This window comes from Aquila chrysaetos, chromosome 10 (genome assembly GCF_900496995.4).
Source record: "Aquila chrysaetos chrysaetos chromosome 10, bAquChr1.4, whole genome shotgun sequence".
Lineage (NCBI taxonomy): Eukaryota > Metazoa > Chordata > Aves > Accipitriformes > Accipitridae > Aquila > Aquila chrysaetos.
The window spans coordinates 11,649,802-11,675,071 of record NC_044013.1 but is presented as its reverse complement, the minus strand read 5'-3'; the positions used below and the strand labels follow the sequence as shown (position 1 = coordinate 11,675,071).

The window sequence follows — 25,270 nt, the reverse complement described above, 5'->3', positions numbered from 1 at the left end:
TCCTCAACAGGGTACCAAAGCAGTCAGTGTGTGCTCCCACCCTCAAGGGGGAGGAAGGACTGGGCTCTTAAACCTGGGTAAGTGCAGGACCTCCCTGCTCTCCCTGGGTTGAATCAGCGGAGTTTGTCGTCTTATCTGTTTCAGACTGTTCGCTTGGAGAGGAGCTGTAAAACCTCCTTGTGTCAGTGTTAGATGTCTGGGTATTCGGTAGCAGTCAAGTAGGTGAGAAAATCAGCTGCAATTGTAATTGAGTCAGAGATGCTGTCTCCGTGTGTCATCTCTGGAGATCTGTTTACATATCCATTTGCTTAACAACATGTTTGGAAGCCCTCAGCAGCATTTTAGCACCATTTCCCTGGCCTATATATGTCTGACTAATGCCCAAGGCAATGAGCTATATCTGGACTAGAATTGCTAACCTATGGATCTGGGTTTTCTTAGTAGCCCTGAATCAGATGGGTCTCTGATTAGCCCGTAGGTACATGGGAGAGGACAGATCTGACGTGGGAAAGAGTGAATAATAGTCCTTCCACAAGAAGCACCTCTCAATTTCATCTTGAACCCAAGTTGCTGGATTGATTTTGTGTCGATGAAGGCCCTCTCCTGAGCTGAGATCTGGCTAGAAAATCACCAGACCCCTAGCCATCCCTCTCCCAGCAGGATTTCTAGGCATACTTTTTTTGTAACAAATAGGGAAAAGGAGCCCTTGTTTTGACTTGGTCTCTGTGTGCAGAGTGACTTCTCTGCCAGGTATGGGTTTTGCTGTCCACCCTGTGATGTTACAAGCAGGGAGCACTGGGACCAGCGGGCAAGTGCATGTGCCACTGTATTTTGCTTTGGTAGGATGTGCTGTAGGTACAGACTAATGGTGGAAAGTTGCATGCAGCAGCAGGCAGTGAAGTAAGACCAAAGATGATGAAGGGGATGCTGAGTACTCGGAGCATGTGTTGTGCTGGCGGTGATGAAGGATGCTCTGCTTGAAGATAGACCTTTCAGTCCTCCTCGCCAACCTGCTGTTTGATCTGCGCTTTCTGCCTGCAGAGAGCGAGGGCTTTCAGTTTGCTGTGGGCAGGACCTCTACGGTCTGTTCAGCACTAAGTACCTTCATTTCCCAGGGGATCAGCAGCGTAAGTTGGAGTAACCGGGTGGATTGTCAGCCAGCTGGGATTGCTCTCTCGTAAAGAGCTACTGGCTGAAAGCTGAAGCATTCAGACTGGAAATAAAGCACATATTTGAAAGGCAAGAGAGATTAACCACTGGCAAATTTCCCAAGACAAGACCAGGGAATTCTCCATCTCTCAAGGACAAGTGCACTTCTGGAAGGTGGTTTAGACCCTACAAGTCAGTGGATTTAACGGAGCAGTAGCTACCTGAAGCCCTCCAGGCACAGGAGGTGAGCTGCTGGAATAATCCTCCCAGTCTTAAATTCCTGGCACACTGCTCTGTGTTAATGTAAAGGATCCGCTTCGCACTGACACCACTTGCTTCTTTGCAAAGTTGCGTTTTGCCAGCTGCTGGGCCTGGAAGAACAGGGCATTTGCTTTGAGTCCTGCCCTCTCTCCATGTACTCTGCCAAGCTGGGCATTCAGTGTACCTTATTGTTTGAAATTATGTCCTCACAAATCAGAGGGTGAGAGTGGAAGCATCTCTCTCCTTACCCCCTCCCGAGCAGGAAGGGTGAGCAGTTCTACTTTTCCAGCTACTGCCGTGCTTTGCTCTGGGTCCTGCTGCTTTTTCAATGTTTTTTCCACAGTTCAGAGCAGCTAACTCAGTCTGGCAATGGACTCTGTTCCCTCTACACCTCCCTGCTTCTTCTCCATTGAAGAATGGAGCTTCAAATCATGAGCATGTTTTGTGTGCTCAGCTCCTCGCTGTGTCAAGGTCACCCTGAATGGGGTTCCTGTTACAGCTTAGCACTTTCACCTCTTTCAATTTGCCATGCATTAGTCAATCTGGAGCCTAATGGATTTGTAACCTGACTTCGCCTGTATCATCTGAGATGTTCCCAGCAATGTAAGAGGATTTGGGCACAACTTCCTTTCAAGTTAATGGAAAGATCTTGCTTGGAAAGAACCTGCTTGAGGATCTGAGTGTACTTTGCATTAATGTTTCCATTAATTTTAATGGGAGATGGTTCTAAATTCCTCAGATCAGCTTTGAACATCTTAAATTTTGTGTCCTTCACCTGTCATCTAAAGTGGGGCTGATGAGCAGAAGCACCCTTAAATGAGCAGCATCGTTATTGGCCAAGATGTCCTGGAAGTTTTTCTGCCTCTGTTGATCTCTCTAGAAATATCCTGTTCGCTGGTGACCCCAGTGGACCCCTCACCAGCTCACCACATGCAGGGCAGGAGGTCCAGGGTCAGCTCCCAACTCAGAGGCTGTCCCTCGCATGGTCTCTGACAAGTCACGTTGTCTGTCTCTGCTCCACCGCTGTCTGTAAAGCAGAAAAGAGCAAGAGTCCTCTGGGACTTTTTTATTAGCATTTATAAAGCACTTTGCGATCATCAAACAGGAGGGAATAGAGGAAAGTGAACTTTTATCGTTGCCACTCAAGTCTCAGTTACTGCAGAGCTCTGCTGCCTTGGGCACGATTACCTGCCACACTTCATTTGGCTGGTACAGGCAGGCCTGCCTGCCTGCCTGCATGCGGTGCAGAGCCCTGCCTGGGTTTTAGCCTGTGTAAGGTCTTTTCTGGCTTTACTGCTTCTGTGGGGCCATGCTACTCTTGGCACTGGCCTTGTGAGCTGAGCAACTCGGTATCCCCTGCTTCCCCTCCCTCTCTCCCTGCTCTCTGCCCTCCTGCTCTGCAGTTAACTTTGACAATTGAACACAGCAGTGATTAACTGTTACTGAGCATCTCTCGCTGATCGGATCGCTGCTCGCTCCTGCCTCGTTCAGCAGAGCTCTTGCCTCCTTCTGGGCTGCCAGTAGGTATTTCTTTCCATCTCCGACTGAGTTGAGCAGAGACCCACATCCCGACTGCTCATCATATCCCCCATCCCCCTGGTGAAAGCCGGCCCTGGCAGAGCTCTTGTACATGTTGCATCTCTGGCATAATCTCATTTTGCTCAGACAGTCCAGGTTAGACAGCCTGATGTAGTAAAAGAGTTGATGCAAACCCTACTCATCTCAACGTAATCAAGTTAGTGAGCAGCTACACGTGCAGTTGTCCTGGCAGACGAGAAAGGCCGCAGCAGCTTGGCCCCACTTGCAGTACTCCTGGAAGGACTTTTTGGTCGAATAGGACCTAGGGAGGTGGGGAGGCAGCTCTGTTGCAGTAAAACAGGGCACCTGTTGGAGAAGTCATCTTATTAATGAATTTTTCATGCTTTATTTAAGCTCAGTGCTCGTTTGCAGTCTTGCTGCCAGACAGGCACTGTCTGGCGTGGTGCCACTTGCCTGGCGATGTGGGGCTGGGCGCAAGTGTCCAGGTTACAGGGGAGCAGGCAGGGTCCACCATACTCAAAGAGATCTGGTGTGACTTGTTTGCAGCATAAAGCAGGAGAGGCTGGGACCTGGCTGCCCGTGCTTGTGCGCTCACTCCCAGCCGGGCCAGCCTGGGGTCAGTTCCAGCCCCCAACAATTAGTGAGACAGATTGAACCTAGATCGATCTGTCTACTTTCACAGAGTGAGCCGATTCCAGCAAGAAATTCTCCTTTCCCTCTGTCTCCATGTTAAAAGGAATGAGACCTTGTCAGATTTCTGGGTAAATGGGAAGTACAGGGCAAGGTAGAAATAAACGCTGTGCTAATGAGTAGGAAGAATCATTAGGACCGAAAGACATCATCGATGCGGCCGGGCTGCAGCTGATCTGCATCGCTGTGTTGAAACTCTGCCGGGTGGTACAGCTACGACAAAAGGCAGATTTCAACAAGGTCTTTGCTATTGCACATTAGCAGCACGTTGCAGAGGAGTGCAAAGAGGCAGAATCTGGTTCAGAGCAAGAGGTTTTGGCACTGATAACAGCCTGTACCAGCGCAGTGATGTTTGCTGCATGGAATTCATGGGAATTGCCTCCTGGTGCAGTTATTTGACAGATGCACTTGGGTCACACAGATCTTCACAGTCCCTATCCCCATTGAGAGAAAACTGAGGTCGTGGGAGAGTGCAGGAGAAGGGACATGTTGCTTCAGTGAATGTACAGAAACAGGAGTATGGCGCTGAGCTAAGCTGGGGTTTATGCGTCTCTTTGGGGATGAGTTTTTGGGAGGGTGAATGGGACAGTGAGAGGTAGGAGATCAGTCCCTGGTAGAAGCCAGTAGAGGAAGATCAAAAATCTGCTTCATGTCACACCAGCCATTCCCAGGCTGCACAGCCAAAATATGATGACACTAACAGGGACACTTAACTGAACGAGTGCTGGCCTGCCCTTTCTCTCAGGTGCATCTTCATGCTGTACTGTGATCAACAAGGACAGCAAAGAAACGGGAAAATTAGGCAGGGTATTTTCAAGGAGCGTAGTTAACCCTGAAGGGTGCAGTGCTCTGATTCACGGCACGGCTCCACAAGCTGTTCTGCCCATGCAGCCAAGGGCGGGGGAGACCTTTGCAATGAAGGAATCTCTCTGTTGCACCCAGAGTGCTCAATTTTTCAAGGACACCGTAGAAAGCAGCCTGAGGAATAAGACAGAGCACAACAGCCAAACCACTTTGGCTTTGCACCACTGCAGAGAGCAGCATGCAGGCCTGGAGAAAACAACCTGCAAGCTGGCTGGCCGCTTCAGAAAGCAAGAGAGAGACAAAAGGATGCTTGTCCTGAGGTCTGTGGTGTGTGCAGCCGTCCCCGAGCTCCCAAAAGTGCAAAGGGATGCTCTCTTAGCTGGCAGAGCGGTGTGGCTTTGTGCATGTTTATCCAGGGCTTTCGCCTGCACGGTGCCAGTGTGAGAGCTGCTGCGTGTAGTTGACAGCTCAGCTATTGTTGCAAAGTATGATTTAATAGCAAGACTTGATTACAACATGCAAATGTAGCTGCTGGGGGACTATCTCAGAGGTTTGTGGAGATTAGCTGTTAAATTGGCCAGTGCAAAAACATTATTAAGCAGAGAACATAATTACTCATCTTGTGCTTCTGTAGTGTATAGAAGAGACAGATTTGTTTAAAAGCCAGCAAGTCCTATGTAGAGAAAAGACTTGTGTAAATGCCACATCATGTACTACTGTATGTTGCAGCTTATTTTATTAGAGAAGCAATACTTAATAACAACATTTGGGAACTTGTGGAAAGAATCCATTATATTATTCTGCATCATAAAAGCAAACCTAATGCCTAGTCTGCGTGAAGGCTGTGCAGATACTGAAACATCTCCTTTCGGTGGTGGTTGATTACTTTTATGGAGATTGTATCATATGGATATAAACAAATCCGGCACTTGATATGAAACCTGGGAGCAGGGTTTTAGACTCACGCATCTATCTTCTATCCGTGCGTGTTCCCTCTGAAATGCATCAAGGTTCCCATTAACACCTTAAACGTGGAAAGTAGGATTAAAGTGAGACTGTCAGCACATACAAAATGAACACCTAGGCGTGCACTTGCTGTTACGTTTTTCCCTTTCAGTCCTAGGGTAGTCTATGGGGTTGCTAGAATAAAAAGCTCGTGTGTGTGTGAGGATGCAGGGGGAAGGATTGAGGTGTAGGGAGCTTGTTAGTGCTGCAGACCTGATTTTTGGAGCTGGCTGTGGTTCAGGGGTTTCCTCCTGCCCCATGGCTCTCAGTAGCACAGGCTGGGCTTGCAGGGAGCAGTGCAGTGGCAGCTAGAGGACTGAAGTCAGATGTAAAAGTGCATTTGGCTAGTCAAAGCCCCAGACAATTTCAGGAAAATCTTCTTTAACAGAGGAGTCAGAAGGGCTGAATTAGAGGAACAGCTTGTTCGTAACGGAGCATAGTTCCTGCAGTCACAAGTGCTGGCAGGGGAGCGGGGTGATGCTGGCAGGGTGAACCTGCTGTGCCGCAGTGGCTGCTGCTCACCCCTGATCCATGTCGCTGGACGCTTCCCTCCAGCATCTCAGGCCCCTCAACAGATGCTCTGCTGAGGCTTCACTTGTCTAAGCAGGAGGAAGTATCCTCCCAAGCCTAAGTGGGGGAGAGAAAGACTTCAAGGATTTTTGATGGGAAACTCCTTGCCATCCTTTTGTTGCAGCTCAAGAGCATTTGTACACCAGTAATTGCTCCCCAGGCTAGTTCCTGTGTGACTCAGAGCTGAATGTGGAGCTGCCAATGGCTGCTGCTTTGTGAACCTCAGCATCCCGACACAATATGTCCTGATCACACTAAATTTGAATTCGCAGCCAGTCCTCCTTCCTCCTTTACAACAAGTCTGTGCATGCACAGGCACACAGCCTTGCTCCTTACCTGCTGTATACTGGTAAATTTGTCACAGTTGGAGCCATTGGCTGTTCCAGGTGGTGAAGGTGGGGAAACAACTGCCTTGCTTGTGGCTGGGCTTGTTTTCGGCTCAGAGCCACGAAGCACCTGAACCCCAAGACAGCTGCTCACCAGCATCTCCTGATGTGACTGCAGGGTGGCCGGGATGCAGCATCTCCCTGCTTTTGTTATTCAGTGCCAAAGGGTAGTCCTAAAAATACCTATGAATGGTTTGCAAGCCACAAGTGTCAGAGGGGGGCAGCTCTGCAAAGGTCTTGTGTCACCAGGGAAGGGAGAATGACACATCTTGTCATCACTGAGCATGAAGGCATGGTACCTGCAGCTGGGCGCTGGGAGTGGGTGGGAGCAAGGGCCGGGTCTTGGCAGGGGAGACCAGCTGAGGTTGGATCAGCCCCATCGGCAGAGGAGCAGGAAGGGACACGGGGCAGCGTGGGCTGAAATGCTGAGCTAGGCCATGCTTAGTCCCTGCACAGGCACAACTCAATTACAGCTATTTTTTTATAATGATCTTTGATAGTTTGTAATGAAGCCAAGCAGTGGGAGAAACCACATAGCAATATTTCATAATGATTTTGCCCCAATTATGAGGGCTATGTGTATTCAAGCTGTCCCTGTCTCCCTAAATACCACATGCACGCTTTCAAGCTGGATATCCAATGTATGATAAATGCAATAAACTTCACATGGTGGTAGAGTTACAACAGGAATCTCTGATAGCCAGAGAGGAGGCAGAAGTGATGTATTCCTCTGTTAAGCTCCTTTTTTTTGTGTGTGTACGGCTTGGTTGTACAACAGATCTGTCTGTTAAATGGCTGTTAACCTGTTCTCAGAGTCTAGCGTGCAAGAAGTTGTTTGCGTGATCCTCTTCTCTGGCAATAGTGGTGCTGCCTATGGGAGATGCCCTTAGCTGCAAACTACAGGACTGTAGGAAAAGTTGCAGTAGCTCTTGCTTCCATGAATGACAGAGTTTTACTGCACTGAGCTGAATAGCACAATTTGAGGCAGGACCTGCTCCTAACTGGTCCTAAGAGTTTGCCACTGCTGCTCTGAAACCCTGAGCTGGAATAAGGCTGTGATAATTAATGGAGGTTAAAGTGCTCCTTCTGCCTGTGAGCTGGTTGGAAATGGAAAAGAAGAACCTGTCACAATTGTGACTGGCTCTAAACTGCTGTCAGACTCTCCTTCCCTGCCCCAAGTGGAAAATTGTATTGGAAAGCAGCAGTTAGAGCACTTAAATCTTTCCACAGTTCATTTCAAGCTCCCTTTCTTCTTCCCAGCCATTCCCAGGCCAGTTCGGGGCGCGGATGGGAGACTGCGTCTCTGGCTGAAACTTGCAGGATGTTAGATAACAATGGGAGAGTGGCTTTCAAAGAGGGTATAATGTGCCTGGATTGCACGTACTGTAAGCTGTATTTCCCATGCTTTGACATTCAGCCCATCCATGCATCACTCCTGAACTGTTTCCTTTCCGTATGGGATCTATCTCGGTGTGTTATGGAGCAAGCTCAGGCTGAAATGGGGTTGGTACCTCTCCTGCTGTGGAGGAACACACTCTCACAAGCATTCACAGAAGTTGCTGGTGTGATGTGGGCAATAACAGAAGCTGTTGTGTCCCCTGTGGTGGGTTACCAGGTTCATGTAATCCCTGCCCTTTCCCTGGTATTTGGATTGTCTAACTGGCATGTGTGTCCCCTTTCTCTTAACACCTCCTGGCACAGTCACATTGCTGCTGCAGGCAGAGATTCTGAGTGGTTTTGTCCCCTGCTGAAACTGGTCAGTGAAGGGCATTTGATGGAGCTTCACTGGCCTTCTCCTCAGCTGTCTGGATTTAACAGGTTGATCAGTTGGAGGAAGCTCCCAAAGCTTTTGCTCTGATGTTATTGCATAACCCTTGGGAGAGAGCTGGGCAGCTATTTTTGTGTCAGACTCCAGGAAAGATATGGCACTGCATTTGCCTTCCCCAAATGACCTCAATGTGCCCCCACCTGTGTGACTAGAGCATCAGGGACCTACTGGGAGGCAACAGTCATCATGGCTGCTTGCTCTTCTCCCATCTCACAGTATTTTCAGAGCTTTGGAAGAACAAGGGAGCTCTCTGCTCAGTCTGAGCTTGGAGGTTGCAGTGCACCCCAGCTACATGGGCTGTTTCAGGCTGTCACTCTCAGATTTGCAAATGGTTGACCCAGCATGTAGATCTAGTGGCCGGACCCAAGTCACTCACATTTGACTGCTGAGTATGAAGGCATGACAAACGGGGTTGCCTCGAAGGAATGTGGCTTGTTGGGGTCCAACCACCATAAGAGATCCAACCACTAAGGTCCTTCTGTGCCAACAGTAGGGTCCTTGCAGGTGGTGACTTGCCCTGGTGATTCCCAATGTGGACTGACAGATTTGGACGCTGGGAAAGTGGGTAGGCATTGCCATCCAATCCAGGATGGTGATTTAGAAACAAAAGGCAGATTTAATGTTGTGCTTCCTTCTTCTAAATGTACAGAGCTACCCTGTTCATTCAAGGGTTAAGCAGTCTGAAAGATGCAGCACCCAGAGCCAGGTATCTGTCAGGCCTGGACTGGAGGCTCACCAAAACATGAGGATGTATTGTTTTATTTCTGTTTTGTCATTTGGAGATTACTACTCGATGTCTGTAAGACAAGAAAGCTCCGGGGCATCTTAGGATATGCCCTGTGCTCCAAGAGAGGTTGTTGTTTTGGCTTTGCAACACTCATATGCAAAGGCAAGAACTGATGCCTGAAATGCTCCTTTTCCAAGGATTAAAAGGCACTGCCAAGGCTCTGCAATATGACAGTGTTGCAAATCTTATCACGATCCAGTGCCGAGATCCATTGGTCTCAGCAGCACAAATGTGCTGACAGATCTGTGTGTCTGCTTTTTGGTGATGGTAGATATTTTCAAGAGGTTGGTCTATGGTGCTGAACTCCGGTTGTAGCTCCCAGTTCAGAGCCTGGAAGGTAACATTGCAAGAGTTCTTCATCACACCTGGGTCTTCATTTTAACCAAACTTTTCTTCATCTAGTAAAACCCTGGCCCAAAGGAGCAGTTTCAGGGTATCATGGTGGATTTAGGTTTGGTTCCTCTGCTATTAGATGCAGCTGAGGGACCCATAAAAGTCAGTGGAGGAGCTAGCAGGAGTAACCAGGTTAGCTTGTTGGCTGTGACAGCCAGGGACTGAGACATTTGCTACCTTCACCTAGCAGTGTGAGATTTTGCAGACGTCAGTGTGAACAGAGCTTGTTCTCTCTTTTATACTATCTCAGCAGAGGGACTGTGATGTGAAGCAAAGTCCTTTCTTACTAATCCAGCTCTGGAGAGTCGTCATATCCATCTCTGGGTTTTAAGGATATGATTCTTCCTTGCTTACAGCAATAGCTCTCGTGCCACCTATCCTTACCTGTTATGGTCTCATTGAAACTACCTCATCTGTCCTCATATACTGTCTGTCTGTAAGTGGCTCCAGCTGGAGATAAACAGCTCTCTGTCACCGCAACCGTGCACCCTCCTCTCTGACAGCAAGCGTGCTGTTCAACACCCGTTCCCATGCCGCTTGGCTTTCTGTGTTGTGTGCCGAACTCCGGTAGGTTGTTTAGCCATTTCTTCTTGATCCCATTGCGTAAATGAGGCTAATTTCAGCCTGCCGTGATGTGTGGGCTCGCTGGAACGTGACTGTAAATCCAGACCTGAACATTTTCTTGTAATGGACGGGGTGGTGAAATTGCATTGCTGCCTTTAACCTCAGGCTGTCCTTAGACCAAGCCAGACTCTTCACAACCCTTACGCCAGTAAATCAAATAGCTCTTGAATCGATGCACATAAAAGTCAAGAGAGAGAAGTTACAGATGGAAAAGACCTATTGTACCTTGAGTCTGTCCTGCTGCAGAGGGGGTGAAGCGCTCTCAGGAATTTACGGCGGAGCTCCAAGCCTGCCCGCTGAGGCCAGGCAGGGTGAGAGTCTTGCCTGGGGGAGATGTGGGGTGGGGGGAGACTGCCTAAATTTCCTGCAGCTTTTCCATCCTGTTCATCTCTGCATTTTGTTCCCTTGGCTTTATTTTTGGGAAAGAAAACTGTTGTTGATTGTATATTCAACAAACCCGATACGTTCATTCTCCTGCTCATTGTTTTTCACTCAGGGCTATGCCTGACTTTTCTTTAGAAGCATGTTTTTCTCACCTAATATTTAGTTTAAGATTGTAGGAGCTGGATATAAAACCTTCTGGGATGTTTTAATCTGCCAAGAGGCTGCTTGAAAACAGCAGTTATCCAGAGTATTTTGGTAGTCCCTATTTAGAAAACATGAGCCCCAAATACTGTGTTGCCCATTTCCCTTTCATCTCCTTGCCAACTTTTATTGGATGTTTTAACCCAAATCTGCTGTCAGTGTCCCCCATACCTTGCTCCCCTCCCCCTAGGGTTTCCATGTCTTTGAAAGTCCTGGTAACCAGAAGGTTCATGTGTTGTGCTTTGCAGTCATTTCAGACCAAGAATAATACAGCCAGAGCCAGCTGGATCTCTCACTCCGTATTGATACAACTATTCCCCTTAACCTGCCCACACTCAGTGCTACAACTGCAAATCTGAGGTTGAACCGGAGCGGTGATGGACAGTGCTGTGAGCCCTGCTCCACAGCCCTGCCTGGAAAGCAGCACCCCCAGCAGAGCATCCCACAGCCAGGGAGCAGCTGCGTTTGGGTGTTGTCCGCTGGGGACCTTGCTAAGCTGAACGTGTTTTCCTGACATGGATCTTCTCAGACCCAGTGGTCCTGGTGGTCGCTCTAATTCCCTTGATCTGCAGCCAGTTTCTCCTGAGCGATCCTCCTCTGGCAAGGCCCTTGCTGAAGGCTGGCCAGTCCGGGTGATTGATTCTCCTGGAGGTCTCTTCCTACGAGCCCAAACAACACTTATGAGCATGGTTAAGAACTAGAACAGGGACCCAGCGTGGCTGTGAGATAGTTGACCTTGGAGATTGCTAGAACTCAGCTGGAAAAGGCCAACCTGATCCAACTTTGAAGTTATCCTGTATTGAGCAGGAGGTTGGACCAGAGACCTGCAGTAAAAGAGGGCATTACTTAGCAAGTCACTGCCTGGCTTTCGCTTCATGAACATCAGGGGGTACAAGCTGAGTTGTCATGCCACCACTGCTTTTGGCTGCCAGATTATTTACATTGCTTTCCATGTTTTTGTCCTTTTAAATTTCTTTGGCTAGCTTTTGTTGTTCATCTCTTCATGAGCTTCTGCAGGCTTCTGCTTGTTTGTCCCTGGTTCACATCCTGGTTGGTAGACGGATGCTTTCCGCAGTCATTGGCCATCTCAGGGTATGCTTCCAGTCTGGGATGTTCATCCCTTCTTCTTTATTACCCCCTTGTCCATCAGTTTGTCTCCTTCTTTGAAAGTAATCAACTCTTCAATGCCAGGTAAGCTGGGAAAAAGCAAAGCCAAAGACTGAACGGAGAAACACACACAAGGTGTGAACGTCTCCTCAGCTGGAACATCTGGGAGAGCATTAGCTGGTGGGGAACGTGATACAGGAAGGCTGGTTCTAGCAGTCTATGACTCCCTACGGCACTATCAGTTCTCCGGGTGATTAACTGTTTGTTTCTCCCTTACTGAAAACTTGTCTTAGATTAAACCACTGTAATAGAAAGATCAGGTTCTGGAGCAATCCCAAGTGTAGGTTAATATTTACAAGCTATCAGCTTCAGGTTTTATCTCCATCCCTTGCTAGCACAGAGATAAAATCCTTTTAAAAATCCCTTTTGATCTTTCTGGTTCATGACATTGCTTTAGTAAGACACTTTCCATATGAAACTGGCAAATGTCTTAATGGAAATGTAAGTTTTTCTCATCCTTTCAGGGACTAGTAACAGATGAGGAGCCCCCTATGTACAAGGGGCCATGGCTTTATAATGGAGCATAAGTGATGGACAGTATCTCTGCAGGATACTCGTGCTAGGAAATGTCAGAATGTTATTTCTGCCTCAATGGCTTAAGATCATCTGTTTACCTAATGGACTTATATTTGCATTTTGCAGGTGTTGTGTTAATATTAATGTGTTGTCTGAGTTGTTAATATTCCTTCACTTCAATGTTACATTAATGAAGGCTGCAGGGGATGGAAAAAAGACCTGGCTAATTAATTAAATGGGCAAAAAGCATCTTTAACTTTCCATCGTGCTGCCCTTTGCTTCCACCTAATGGGTCTTGGCATTTCTGGTCAGCAGCCATGTAACACATGCTGCTGTATGGAGCACTCAGCGACAGACTTGCTAATTTTTGTGACCCATAAATCACTTGTGTAAACTTTTAACGGCAAGGAAAAGTGCCTTTCATTCCTGCTTCCTCCTTTCAGTGGGAAATGCAGCCTGATAACAGGCGGTGCTGGCCTGATGTGTGGGGCCGGAGACTTTCCTGTCAGGAGAGGGGCTGTCTGCATTTCTTCAGGAATTCTTTCCATTCCTCTCTTAGCCAGGCTCTGGATGACATTAATATTATGTGTCTTGTCATAAGCTCTGCTTTCAGAGCCAGTGGCGTATCAGGCTGCACATCTCAGGAATGTGGACTGCCAGTCCGACTTTGGGCGCTGGTTGCGAGGTATCTCCCCTCTTCTCTGCACCGTCCCAGACCCAGCTTGGTTCCGGGCTCTTTTGTCCACCGGCAATTCCCACAGGCTGGAGAAAACTGTCACAGGTCCCTACTGTGGCCCCCGGGCGGCTGGGCAGCACCCCTGCTTGGGAGCATCCTGACACATTCCCAAAAGTAAGGCTTGCCAGCCCAGGCGGCGATTGCTCTCATGAGACCCATTAGCTGAACACAGCATTGAGTTGTGTGCGTTAGTGGTCACTGCTTATCCCTCCCTTGTGGCTCTGTGGGGAGGGAGCTGGGCGCTGGCCATTAGTTGCCTCTGAGAGATGAGATCTTAGAGAGCCAGTGGCTCCCTGGAAGGACAAACCAGATCTGATATGGATCCACGGGAAGCCGGGGTGGGACTCCCAGCCTCACGGCTCCTGGAGCTAAACGCAGAGATTGCAAACCCTTTCCAGTGCTGCCATCGTCTTCCCCCCAGAGAAATGCTTAGGCAGGGTGAAGGGGTTGTGTTTTAAAGGTTTTTCGAACAGCACCATCGCTTTGGTGCTGACACCCAGCGTGAGTGGGGAGGTCTGTACAGCAGCACCAGGCAGCCCCAGCCACTGGAGGCATTTCTAGGAGGAGATATATGTGGGGCTGTGTGCCCACGCTGAACAAGTGGCATTCTATGGGCTTCTATGGGACCTGTGGAAAAAGGGGTTTCTTGACCCAGGAAGGCCATTCCTGGAGGGAGATCTTCCTTTGTCTGCGATGCTGAGGGTGAAGTCCTCTGCCCTGGGCTCAAAAATGTGATAGTCCTGAGAAAATTGTGGAGAATGCTAGACCGAGGGAGCCTGCTGAAGTAGTGCCTCCATGTCCTGTGTGGCCCAGCACATGGGTGCAGGTCTGAGCTTTCATCCCTGGCCTGCGGCAGCTGAGGACGCTGTTTTGGCACAGAGAGGCACTTCAGCTTCATGCCAGGAGTCTGAAGATTGTCGCCAATTTGCATGAAAAGGAGCAGGCTGCAGTCATTTTAACGTTTAATGAAGAGGAGCAGCCCGCAGAGACTGCATCCTCTGCGACACTTGCTCTTTAGGTCGATGACATTTCCTTTGCCACTTGGATCAAGACAGGATGGAGGGTGGTGGGATGGGTGAACATTGACTTTATCCCTTCCATACAAACCACAGATGAGGTTGAGGAGCTCCAGGCCAGGCAGGGAGCATTTGCCATCCATGTAGCAAAACGCCAAGAGGTGCTGTAGGCTCTATGGCTGCTTCTGCCGTCTTCAGCACCCCGATGTCTGGCCTGACATTGTGCAGCCAGATTAAGTCAGCTCTTCTATGTAACGGGGCTGCAAAGTGGCATCCATAATTTCAAAGGAACTTAGGCAAATGGTTGAGGTTTTTCTAGTGGTCTAAATCCCCATGTGCAAACCCAGTACATCAGGCTTTAAGCAATTAATTCCTAATCATGCCAAATGCCTTCAGTAGCCCAGCTTTAGTGTTGAGAGCTTAAAACGGTTTTCCACCGTACGGCAGTTAATTTGGATAAAGAGAGCCGTCTCATGGCATTTCCAGCCTCAAGGTGTGAGAGTAGCCAGTAAGTGGCATTTGTATTCAGAAAACCCTCCCATGCATTTGTGTTGTAGGCATCTATTACTGGGAAGGCACCATAGCTAATAAAAAGGGCATTCATTATATCCCGGAAAGGGAGTTCATTAGAGGGAAAAGCCATTCTAGCTTAGTAAGAAATGAATCTAAAACTGCCTCAGAGCTGCTATTCTCATCAAGTTTCAATGTTAACAGTTTTAACCAAGAGCTAATTGAGCAATCTCAGAAAGTGGAGTAATTCCATTATTGAGCTATGCTTTGTTCAAGGCTACCACTAGCTGCAAAAGGAGCACAAATGACTTTCATCAAGCCAGGAACCGCCAGCTTTCTTGCCTTTTACTACTTTTTCTTTCAAAAAAAAGGGCTTTTGGGCTTTTGGCAACTGTCATTGGCAAAGGGAGCTCCACACCAATGTTGCAAGGCTCATATATAACACTGCAATCCAATTTTTTGGATAACAGGGGATTTGATTTTCATAAGTCTTCAAGCAGCAGTGCTCTTCCAGAGTGGATGGCTGAAGATGCTCCTGTTTGTTGGATAGGCAGAGTGTCACCAGGAAGACAGTACACCGTTCTTGCAGGATTTTGCATGGAAAAGAGCCATCGCAAGTGCCGGTCCAACTACTCGCCAAAGAGCATGATTCTGTCATTGGCTGCACTCTCAGGAGATGTGGGATTAGCTAATGTTTCTTTTAGAAGAGCTTTTATAGAAACCTCTCAAGTTCCTTTGCTTCATGGAAGAGCTGTAATCAAAAATAAACGTACATGATTTAAAGAAAAGAAGAAAAAGTCATACCACATCCAGCATCTTTGGACTTAACACTTTGGAGAGAGCTTGTTGGCTGAACTGTGGTGCTGTTTCTTTACCGTTTTCCTTCAGCTGATACTGCTGCTGCTGTTGGATGTGCACAGGACTGTTTGCAGCCTTTTGTGGAAGGTGACTTTCTCTTAGTGAATGCAGCAGGATTTAGAGTCCCATTCCCAGGAGGTAGCTGTAGATCTCTTGTTTGTTATGAGATTGAGCTGCAGCAATAATCCCCTTCGAGCCAGCAGAAAGCAAGGGCTCTCAACAATGTACTGCCCTTAGCAAGGGGACATATATCCATCAGTGTCTTTAGAGCCCTCTCAGATGACATATATCCATCAGTGTCTTTAGAGCCCTCTCAGACACACACAAACAGATCAGGGCTTCCTTTTCTCAACACTAGCCTCCCATGGCACCGTTTGGTTCAAACACTAACCAAGTGTGATGCTATACTGTCCTAACCCTATTTGGAACCCAGCGTAGAGCTGGACACCTGAGGCAGACATGTAGCTGTGGGTTGAGAGACCAGAGGCCTTGACGGCTGGTTGAAGCACAAACCCGTGCCAAGCTGGGATAGTAAGCCGATCTGAAGCCAGGAAGGAGTTTGAACAGCAAAAGGCTTCTTCCCTGTGCAGGAGGGAGCAAGTGCTGTGAGGGGGAGACAAGATGGAGAGGAGCAGATGGAATTTTGTAATGGAATAGGGGAAAGAAGTTCGGTAACCTTTGCAGAAATGATTTGGTCACATTTGGCTCAAGTCTGAGATGCTGGAAAGATGCTGGGATTTACCTGGTGGCAGCTCACCCAACCAGAGGGAGCACCATTGGAAGCGGGGCTCAGACTCCAGCTCAGGACAGTTCAGCTCTGTCCCTTTGGGAGCAGGTTTCCACAATGAGCTACACGTGAAGAAAGGACTGAGTTCTCCAGCCTGTCAAAAGCAAAAAACAACCCTGCCATGGGAAAGCTACATGCTGTTTTGGGTTATCTCTGAGTCGACGCCCCAGCTATGAGAGCAATTCCAATGCCTGAATACACCCAGCAGTTACATCTTGCAGGAGGGGATGGAGGTGAAGAAGACGGTGTGGGGGAAGAGCCATGCTCATCTGCTCAGCCCTACCTCAGTGCCATTTGCTCTGAAGCCTATGGGGCTGTTATACTGGTGGAACAGCAGATGTTTCAGTGTTGCTTCACTTTAACCAAGCTGCCTGCCTCCTACCTGCACTTACTGGATTGCAAACAAAGTACTCCTTGTCTCTCCCTTGCAGCGAACCTTGCTTAGCTAATGTCATTTGTCAAGTTAATCAGGGAGAGTGGGCACTTCGATGGCTGCTGTATAGCCTGGCCGCATTGCCATGGAGACAAGCAGCCAAACAGGCATTTTACTTGCCCTGCTTCGCTCTGCAGAGATTTGGCATGAGAAACCAATATTTTATTTGCCGTCAACCAACCAACTTGCTGAGGACGTGAGTAGTTTTTCAAGGTTGCTGTCAAGAGATTGGGAAGGGTCTAGCTAACCTTTTATGGAGCAAATAGTAATGCTGCTACTAAAGCAGTTCCAGGGGCTGAATGTGCAGCTCCTCTTCCCGTGTCACACGGATGTTTGGCTCTGGTAGGAGCTGTGTGACAGGAGTTACAGCCCGGTAGCTTGGGTTCGGGTCTGCTGTCAAGATGTCATCAGTCCTTTTCAGCTGTGTGGTTTCATAGGTAACGATTTGCCTACAGGACCCGTGACCATCATTTAAGATATTTTGAAAAGCACTAAATTCTGTGTTTAAGAGCATCTCGGGAGCCTGAAATCTCCCCAGCAATTGGTGGGATTTAGGAGCCAGCATACCTTGATCACGTTTGAAACTCAGAGGCAAGTGCTTTTGAAAACCATACACTCCGGCTGACCTCTTGCATAAGGCAGGCTATGGAGTTTCACCCACTAGCTCCTGCACCAAGCCCATAACTCATAAGCAAAATCTGGGTATTGAAAGAGCCGGGCAGAAGATGCTTACGCATGTTACAGAGCTCACAAGCCATCCCGCCCCTCCCTCTCCTCCCTCTCGCGTGCGCACATGTTAAATGATGCATTGAACAGGTTTGGATACTCTCCCTCCTGCAGCCCCGGTGAGCAGGACAGCCGGGATCTGCAGGCACCTACGGGAGGGACAGCCACCTGCTAACCCTCTCTGCAGGACAGTGGAGGAAACCTCGCATCAGCACAGAAAGGGCAAAAGTTCAGATCAGATTGTTTATGGGATTTTATGGAGCCGGGAGCCAAGGATAGCTCAGCTAATCCAGAGGAAACTGTAGCGATGGCGTTAGAATGCATTTCACATGGGATTCATTCAGCGTGCGTTCAGATGGACCAGTCTTTCTGTCTCCATTTTTTTAGCCATGAAATATTTTTCTTTGCACTCCCGTCTGCTAGCTGCACCAAGCCAAACTCCAAGCTAGGCTGTTTTAAGAAAAAAGAAAAAAAAACCCCCTCTGTCGTTTGACCTGCCGACAAATTAGCAGGGCTTCAGCACGGCTCCCCACAACACCAGTGCCAGGCACTGATCTGGCCCCTGGCTGCTGCCAGCCAGCCTCTGCTCCTGCCTGCCTCAGCATCCATTGCTTTTTTCCAAGCCGCGGCATAGCGCTTGCCAAGTCAAAGCCCTGGTGAGGACGCTAGCTAAAAGTGCCACTAAAAGGCCATGTGGGGAGGGCAGGAAAGCAGCAGCTTTGCTGTGCCCTCCTGTTCCTCAGCACCTGAAGACTTGCTGGCTTCATGGGCTGTCCCAGCCCTGGCTCATTCTCCTGAGTCTCCAACATCCCATGCAGCCTCAGCATGAGCCCCTCATGGGAATATGGTTTTCCTTTTAGGTGCAGTGAGACTGCCACGTTAAGCTGTTTGTTGTAGACCTTGGCTCCTTTCTCGTGTCCTGAGCCACAGACCCCATTGCTCTGCTGGAAGAGGTGACCTTGCTTAACTCCAGGCACAGGTGCCAGCTCCTTCGCTGTCCCCAGCCCGTTCCCTCTGACCCTGGCAGGCTCTCACATGCTCCAGATTAGCCCAGCTGTGACCTGTCCCTTCTGGAAGCTGCTTTCCTCTCCCTGGGGACTAAATCCTGATGTTTAAAACAAACCTGTCTAGGAGTTAGCATGGAGTGGCCCCACACTGTTCATCCCTTTCATTGCAGGGCTGCTGCAATGGGGTGTGTGTGGGGAGCAGCTCTATGAGCCACAGGTGATCCAGAGCTGGGAAGGACCCTCCATCCCTGCAGGGTGTTTTAGCATCAACCCACAGGGCATTGCAGCCTTCTCAGGGCACTGTGGTTTGTTAACCTGAGCTGACACAAACTGACCCATTGGGTCCTGGGGCTTCTCTTCCCCCCAGATACAGGGCAGTGTTTGACCTCATCCATGTTATCTGCTCCTTGAGAGCCCAAACCGCAGCCACATCTCCCAAAGCCTGCCCCTGCCTTTGGGTGAGCGAGCAGGACGAGTAGCGTTTCAATTCTGAATATCTGTGATCACATCCTGCACACCCTGCCACAGGTGCAAAACTCCTGGGTGCTTCCTGATAAGATTTTCCTGCCCATGCGGTCAATCCAACCATGTGGCAGGTACCTTTTCTTGATGGGGGCTGTCTTTGATGCTGTCTGGGGCCTGGTGCTCCACATGTGGAGATGTTGAAGGGAGAGAGGATGGGGTTTTGCAGAGCAAAGTGGGAAGTATCTGCTGTTAATTTTCCTTCCGGTGTAAAAGCATCCCTGGCAGGAGGGCGCTTAGGTATTAGCTTCAATTCAGTACTACCTACAACATCAGAACGAGGATATCTCCAGGAAAATTTTAAAGCCCAAGCCCCAACATGGTAAAACAAAATGCAGAACTTCATAGTCAGGTGGAAATTGCATCCAGCCCAAAGTGTCCCTGGAGGTAAGAGGTAAAGGCTTCACACTCTAGTGCTCAACAGGAGCAAGAATGGCAGGGGCCGGCTGAGCACTCGCTTACAGTGTTTGTCTCTAGGGCATGTGATAAGCATGTTGCGCCTGTGACAAAGAGGAGATGCTGTTCATGGCTGTTTATTGCTTTGTCTTTAAAAATGGGTTTGCACCTCACTTCGTAGAGGCCACATTTCGAGGGAGGCACAGGGACTCCATGGCCAACCTTTGCCCATGCGTGCATCTCTGTAGCTGGGGCTAGCACTGGAAACGTCTCCCTTTTTCTTTGCACCAAAGCCCACGGGAAGGAGAGGCACTGCCTTTCGCAGCCCGCACTGCTTGCTGTGCCTTGCTACGAGCTGGCTTGGGAAGAAGGAGCTTCGTGGGTATGAGCGTGGGCTGGCACAGCCTCGCATGTGTCCTCAGGCCACCGTTCCCCACGTGCCGTCTGCAGGTGTGGCAGCTGGGTGAGAGCTGGTGGGTCCACCCACACCCAGGAGATGGGGATGGCCGTGCCATAACCCGCTGGGTGCTGCTTGCCGCCCTGCCTCCCACCCCTGGGTGCTGCACAACCAGGGTGCCCAGCACCCTTGGGCCATGCTGTCCCACAGCCCCCCAGTGCCGGTGGCCATAGAGGGACCGATGTTGCCATCTGCTGGCTTAGCTGCACAGGAGCAGCAAGAGCTTGGCTCAATCCTCTTGGAAATCGCCCCTCACAAGTGTGTACTGATCCTGCTCCCACGCCATTGCCCACCCCCTGACGCAGCCCTTGGCCTTCTGGTAGCATCTGCCCGTCGGCAGGTGTTTTAGGGGACAGGATGGGTAGCCCATTCCCACTTAGGCTGTGCCGCTCCCCACCCCTTCCCGCACTGCCCATGCGCCAGGGTGTCCCTCCTGCCCTCCCTGCAGGGTCTGAAGTATTGGCCTCTGGCACAACACGCTCTGGGAGAACCCACAAAGCTCTTACTAAAGGAGCTCCTTCCCATTAAAGAGGAACATTTCCACTGCTGATTATCACTGTCAGGTGCTTATTCCTCCTCTGGGCTTGTCTGTATTTCCTTTCTCTTTTGAGTTCTTGGCAAGTGCTCCCAGGCTGGGAATGTATCGCGGCTGTAGCAAGTACCCCAGGAGCACAGCACCCTGCACATCTCACCTGGCCAGTCCCCCCAGTGATGGCCAGGGCCAGGAGCTGCAGGACCACCGGCTCCAGCCCTGGTCCCCCAGCCAGCCCTGCAAAATCACTGCTTTGCCTGCAGGAGCAGCGGGGCTGAGCCAGCGTAATCAGTGACAGCTCGCTCGGGCATTGCTCGGAGGATGAGGTTACTTCTGTAAATCTATTATCTTTTTTGGCAATTAGCACCAGTTAGGAGTCCTGGGAATACATGCAGCAAATAGCAGGAAGCCCAGTTAAGCACATCTCTCTGCTTATCTAAGCCCAGTTAAACAAGTCTCCGGTGGCACAGCCCTACAGCTGGTAGCACAACCCATAAATGCTCCAAAAATGATCTGTAGTGCTGGGATTGCTTTTCTTTGCAGTGTGTAGCCCTGGAGATTTACATTCAACGCTTGTAAATTCAGAGTTGGAAGGTGGGTGGGCTCACCCCACCCTGGGATACCCCTAGCAGTCTGCAACTTGCATGGAGGAGCCCCCAGAATCCTTGTATCGCCCAGATGCCGGAGGCAGCCCCGCAGCAAGCTGCGCTGGTGGCTTGCCCTGCCCAGGGGCTGTGCTGCGTCTTGCCCTGGGTGGAAGCCCGGCGTGAGGCAGGGCTCGATGGCTGGGCTTGACCACACATGTCGAGATTGGGATGGGGGAGCGAGCGAGCGAGACACTGTTTTCTCTGGCCTGGGAAGACAGCGGTATGTGTTTGTTTTCCATGCTATCTCTTGCACAGCGTTTGTTTTGCTTGTCGAGCGTTTCAGGAGATAAAATGACCTAAAGGGAGATTATTTTATCCTAATTTAAGCTGTCAATTTGTCACTGACTTCTGCTTGTCTGCGCCAGCAGGACGGCTTGCTCTGAGTCCCTGGGGAAACCTCAGCTAGAAAGTGAGAATTTGGGGGGGGGATTTGCTGCAGTCTCACATCTAATCTGTGCTTATAACAGCAACTACAAGCTGCTCCCCTGTCCTCCCGTGTCATATTAGTTCCCATCACTATGGACTGGCTTGGCTTCCCAGGGGACTACCCTCTCTAACTGGGGCCCGGGGTTGTTTTTCTCATGCTGCAGGCTGGTGGAAGAGTTCATGCTGCTCGCAAACATGGCTGTGGCCCATCAGATCTACCGCTCCTTCCCTGAGCAGGCCCTGCTTCGCCGCCACCCCCCGCCCCAAACCAAGCTGCTGAAAGACCTCATGGAGTTTTGCAACCAAGTTGGCCTTGACATCGACTTCAGCAGTGCGGGGACCCTGCATGTGAGTGCACTGGCCTGGCGGGGGGCAGGGCCATGGGGGTGAAGGGTGGGCAGTTACGTGATGGCATGGTTGCAGCAGCGTGTGGTTTATTCCCTGTCCCCCTCTGCCCAAGCAGAGCTGACAACTATCCCATGCCAAAACAAAAAAACGTCCCTTACTCACTCTTGACCCCACCAGCGCTGGGCAAGGGTGGCCCAGCCTGCCCCAGTCAGCCATGTCGTGCACAGAGCTTAAAGCAGGGCAGGGAGGACCTTGCAAGTGACCCCAGTGCAATGGGAAGGATGTTTCAGTGCAGGAGCACTTGCTGGGACACCCAGATTTCCTTTCTCTGCCTTCTCTCGGCAGGTCCTGGGCAGGGCATTTGCTCTGTACCACAGGAAAAGTACCTCTGCAAGGGGGTGTTTCTGTCTGGGCTGCTGAATTTCTCAGGGAGGGCAGGGCAGAGAGCAGGATGACTGGGAAGGACTGGAGAGCAGTGCTGGGAAAGGTCAGACGCAGCCAGCACGGGAGGTATCTGACCGATCCTCCTCCTGAGCGTGTCCCGAGGCTGAACTCCAGCTGAACAGCACAGCACAGGTTCCAGGATTTTCTTTACTTGCCACAACTGGATTGTGGATAATCCTCTGTTAATCCTATCCCCGCTGGCCTCCCGCACGCCCCTCCATCAGCTGGGACTGCTTTCCCGCTTGCTGGCTGCGCCAAGGCTATGTCAGCAGACATGGGGCTGCGCACTCAGCTCCTCTCCTGCACTTTGAACCCTCCAGCCCTTCCTAGCCACTAGCCCCAGGCAGTGACCTCCTGTATCTATGTCTCCCCAGAGTCCCATTAGTCTGTGCGCTGAAGCTCTCGGTAGCTGGATGGGAGCCAGGCGCAGGTCAGGAGATTTGTTACGGGCGCTCTCACACGCTGCACGTCTGGGGACAGAGCCAGCGGTCCCTGTGCCCCAGGTGCTCCCTGCAGTCAACCCCAGGAGGTGGGTCAGTGCTCAGAAGGACTGTGTGTGCAAACCTGTTGGGGCTGCTGGGACCAGAGGAAAGCCCAATTTCACATGCACTTTTTGGTTTACGAGAGGATTTGCAGGGAAAGGAGGAATTTGGCTTAGATGAGCTACTGTTCGCCCCTGTAAGGTCTGCCTGGGTCCCCCTACCACCATAGCTTGCCAAGACTGAATGCTCTCTCTCTTTCATCCTCCAGAAAAGCTTAAATGAAACATTTGGTGCTGACAAATACTCCGAAGCCAGGAAAGAAGTGCTGACCAACATGTTCTCCAGGCCCATGCAGGTGAGAACAGCACCGTGCTGTCGGACACATCTGGCTGTAGCTGTCTGCTGTGGCTCCATCTTCAACCCTCGCCTCTTCTGCATTACCGTAGCTGGTTGTTATGTAGAGGGAGAGTGAATGGACACCGAACACGGTGCTGCGGGGCTGCCAGCAGCTTCCTCCAGTGCCTCCAGCCCCATGCAGCTGGCAGTGGGGGTATACCCCGGGCAACAAAGCTTCACTGGCAGGGTCAGGCTGACTCCGTCCTCGCCCTGCATAGTGTCGCTGTTATTACTGGTTGGGACATTTCACCCTTGAAGTTGCATGCGGGATGTTAGCAGACTCACAAGGACCCAGCCTGCTCTGTGAAGAGCTGGTGGCGGGCTCCGTGGTTCATGTTTGTGCCATTTCTTCACATCATGGTATCCCAACTGGTCCGAAGAAGGAATCAAGAGTGAGGATGATGTAGGGGTGTGGGACTGGCCGTAAGCACAGTCTGGTACCCAGACACGTGCTTGTAGAAGCAGGGGAGCTCTGGAAACCCTCTGGTCTCTCTCCAGATCAAGAGACCTTCTGCGAAGGTCTGTGCAACGGAGGCTTGTTCTGCTCACATTGATTGTCATGTTTGGTGCGTCTGCAGCTTAGGACACTTACTCGGGTGCTTATCACCATCAAAAAAAACTTTTTGTCAAGCATCTGACTTTCTATGTTTGCAGTTGGGCATAGCACAGCCTCTTCTGAGGGAAGTCCTACCCGACAGGGAGAAGGGACACGTTCCTGAAATGGTCTGTCTGCTGTGGCCTGCTTATTGCTGCAGGAATGAATCATCTACCCAACATCACTCATTTGACTGCCACTCTTCTAATTGGCTTATTTGCTCCATTTACTCATTAGCAGTTGCCTGAAGTCCTGCTGTAGTTTAGTGACTTGCAAGTGGGATTGGGGACTGAAGCCATTTAGTAAATCACCCCCTCATGTATGTGTCCAGCTCAGGAGTGCTGCTTTGTAAAGTGCAGGGAGTGTCCTCTCTAGCTGGGTCTGTTGTCCCAGATCCCGTGTTCTGCTTTGGCTTGTCCTGGTCTCTTCTGTCACGTCTTCCTTTTCTGGTGGAAGGTGCACTGGTGACATGAATTCCTTGGGGTCTCTCTTGGGTCCTGCTCACTGTGGCACAAGCCTGGGCTTTGACAGCAGCAGCACGTAGAGCAAGCCCAGCTGCTGGCCAGGAGGGATGAGCAAGGAGAAAGCAACTTGGTTCTGCAGTGGCTTGCAGTGCAAGAAGGAGATGAGCTTTTGGGGACCCACTGACTTGCTGAGATGTTGTCTGTGTGGTCTCCTGAGGCTGTGGTTGGAGAGGTAGTGGGTGTGCTTTGAGATACCTCCCAGTGGCTCTTGTTAAGATTTAGCCCTATGAATACATGTCAGATCCGTACACGAAAGAGGTATCAAGGTTTTAGGGATGAAGTCTTCTGTGGAGCAGATACCAGACAGAGAGTTTGGGGAAGAAGAAAGAGGAAATTTTAAAGGTGATTATCCGTAAGGCATGATTTTGGCAGGAACTAGACTATTCATTGTCAAAAGACCAAGGTACCCGTGTGTTCAGGTGTGCTGTGCAGTCCACTTATGCCTGGAAAACCTGCTGTCTGGCAAACTCCCATAATAGGCAAAACCCAGTTTACAGCTGAGCCTGTCAGCCCTGCAGGGCAGCTTGTGTCTGGATGGTGAGCAGTGTTCCCGTCTGCTGTCATTCCTGTCTGCTGGCATTCTCCGGCAGGATGGTACTGCCACACATGATGGGGTGCTCTCATCATTGGAAGTGGAGCATGAGCCAGAAGAAGGAGAAATCTGTCTTGATCCTGGGATGAGCTTACGCAGTTGGCCATTTGCTGAACTGTTGTTTATTTTGTAAATGGAATTTCAGATTTGCCCAAAGCCATTGGCCAGGTGGGCAGACACTCCCCTCCCTTCTTTAGGGCCACTTTCCAATCTGACTGAAGATGTGCTCACAGGGTGGATCCGTATGACCTCCAGCCCATAAGGAAGGACCACGGCACTGTGGGGATGAGAGACATCAGTGTTGCTTGCTGCAGTCTCTGGTCCCTGACCACACTTGTTGTGGGGTGGACTCATAGCTCCCCAAAATTCTGAGCAGTTCAGATGCCCACCGTTCCCCCTGCTAAATGCAGAGGACATGTACTTTAAAGCCATGTCAGTGCCCCTCAGAAAGGGCAGACAGCTACTGGGTAGAAGGAGCTTTCCCTGGGAGGAGAATTTTTTGCTGTCTGCCACCAGTATTAGAGCAGATGGA

The 25,270-nt window shown here is 50.2% G+C and overlaps 1 protein-coding gene across 1 annotated transcript in view; it reads left to right on the top strand.

Moving 5' to 3' along the window:
* Positions 1–25,270, top strand: part of DIS3L2 (DIS3 like 3'-5' exoribonuclease 2) — a 197,270-nt gene that overhangs the window by 164,572 nt on the left and 7,428 nt on the right. The window contains exons 17-18 of the mRNA XM_041126654.1: positions 21,522–21,705; positions 22,900–22,986. Of these exons, the coding sequence (XP_040982588.1) occupies positions 21,522–21,705; positions 22,900–22,986 (271 nt within the window). The remainder of the gene's footprint in view (positions 1–21,521; positions 21,706–22,899; positions 22,987–25,270) is intronic.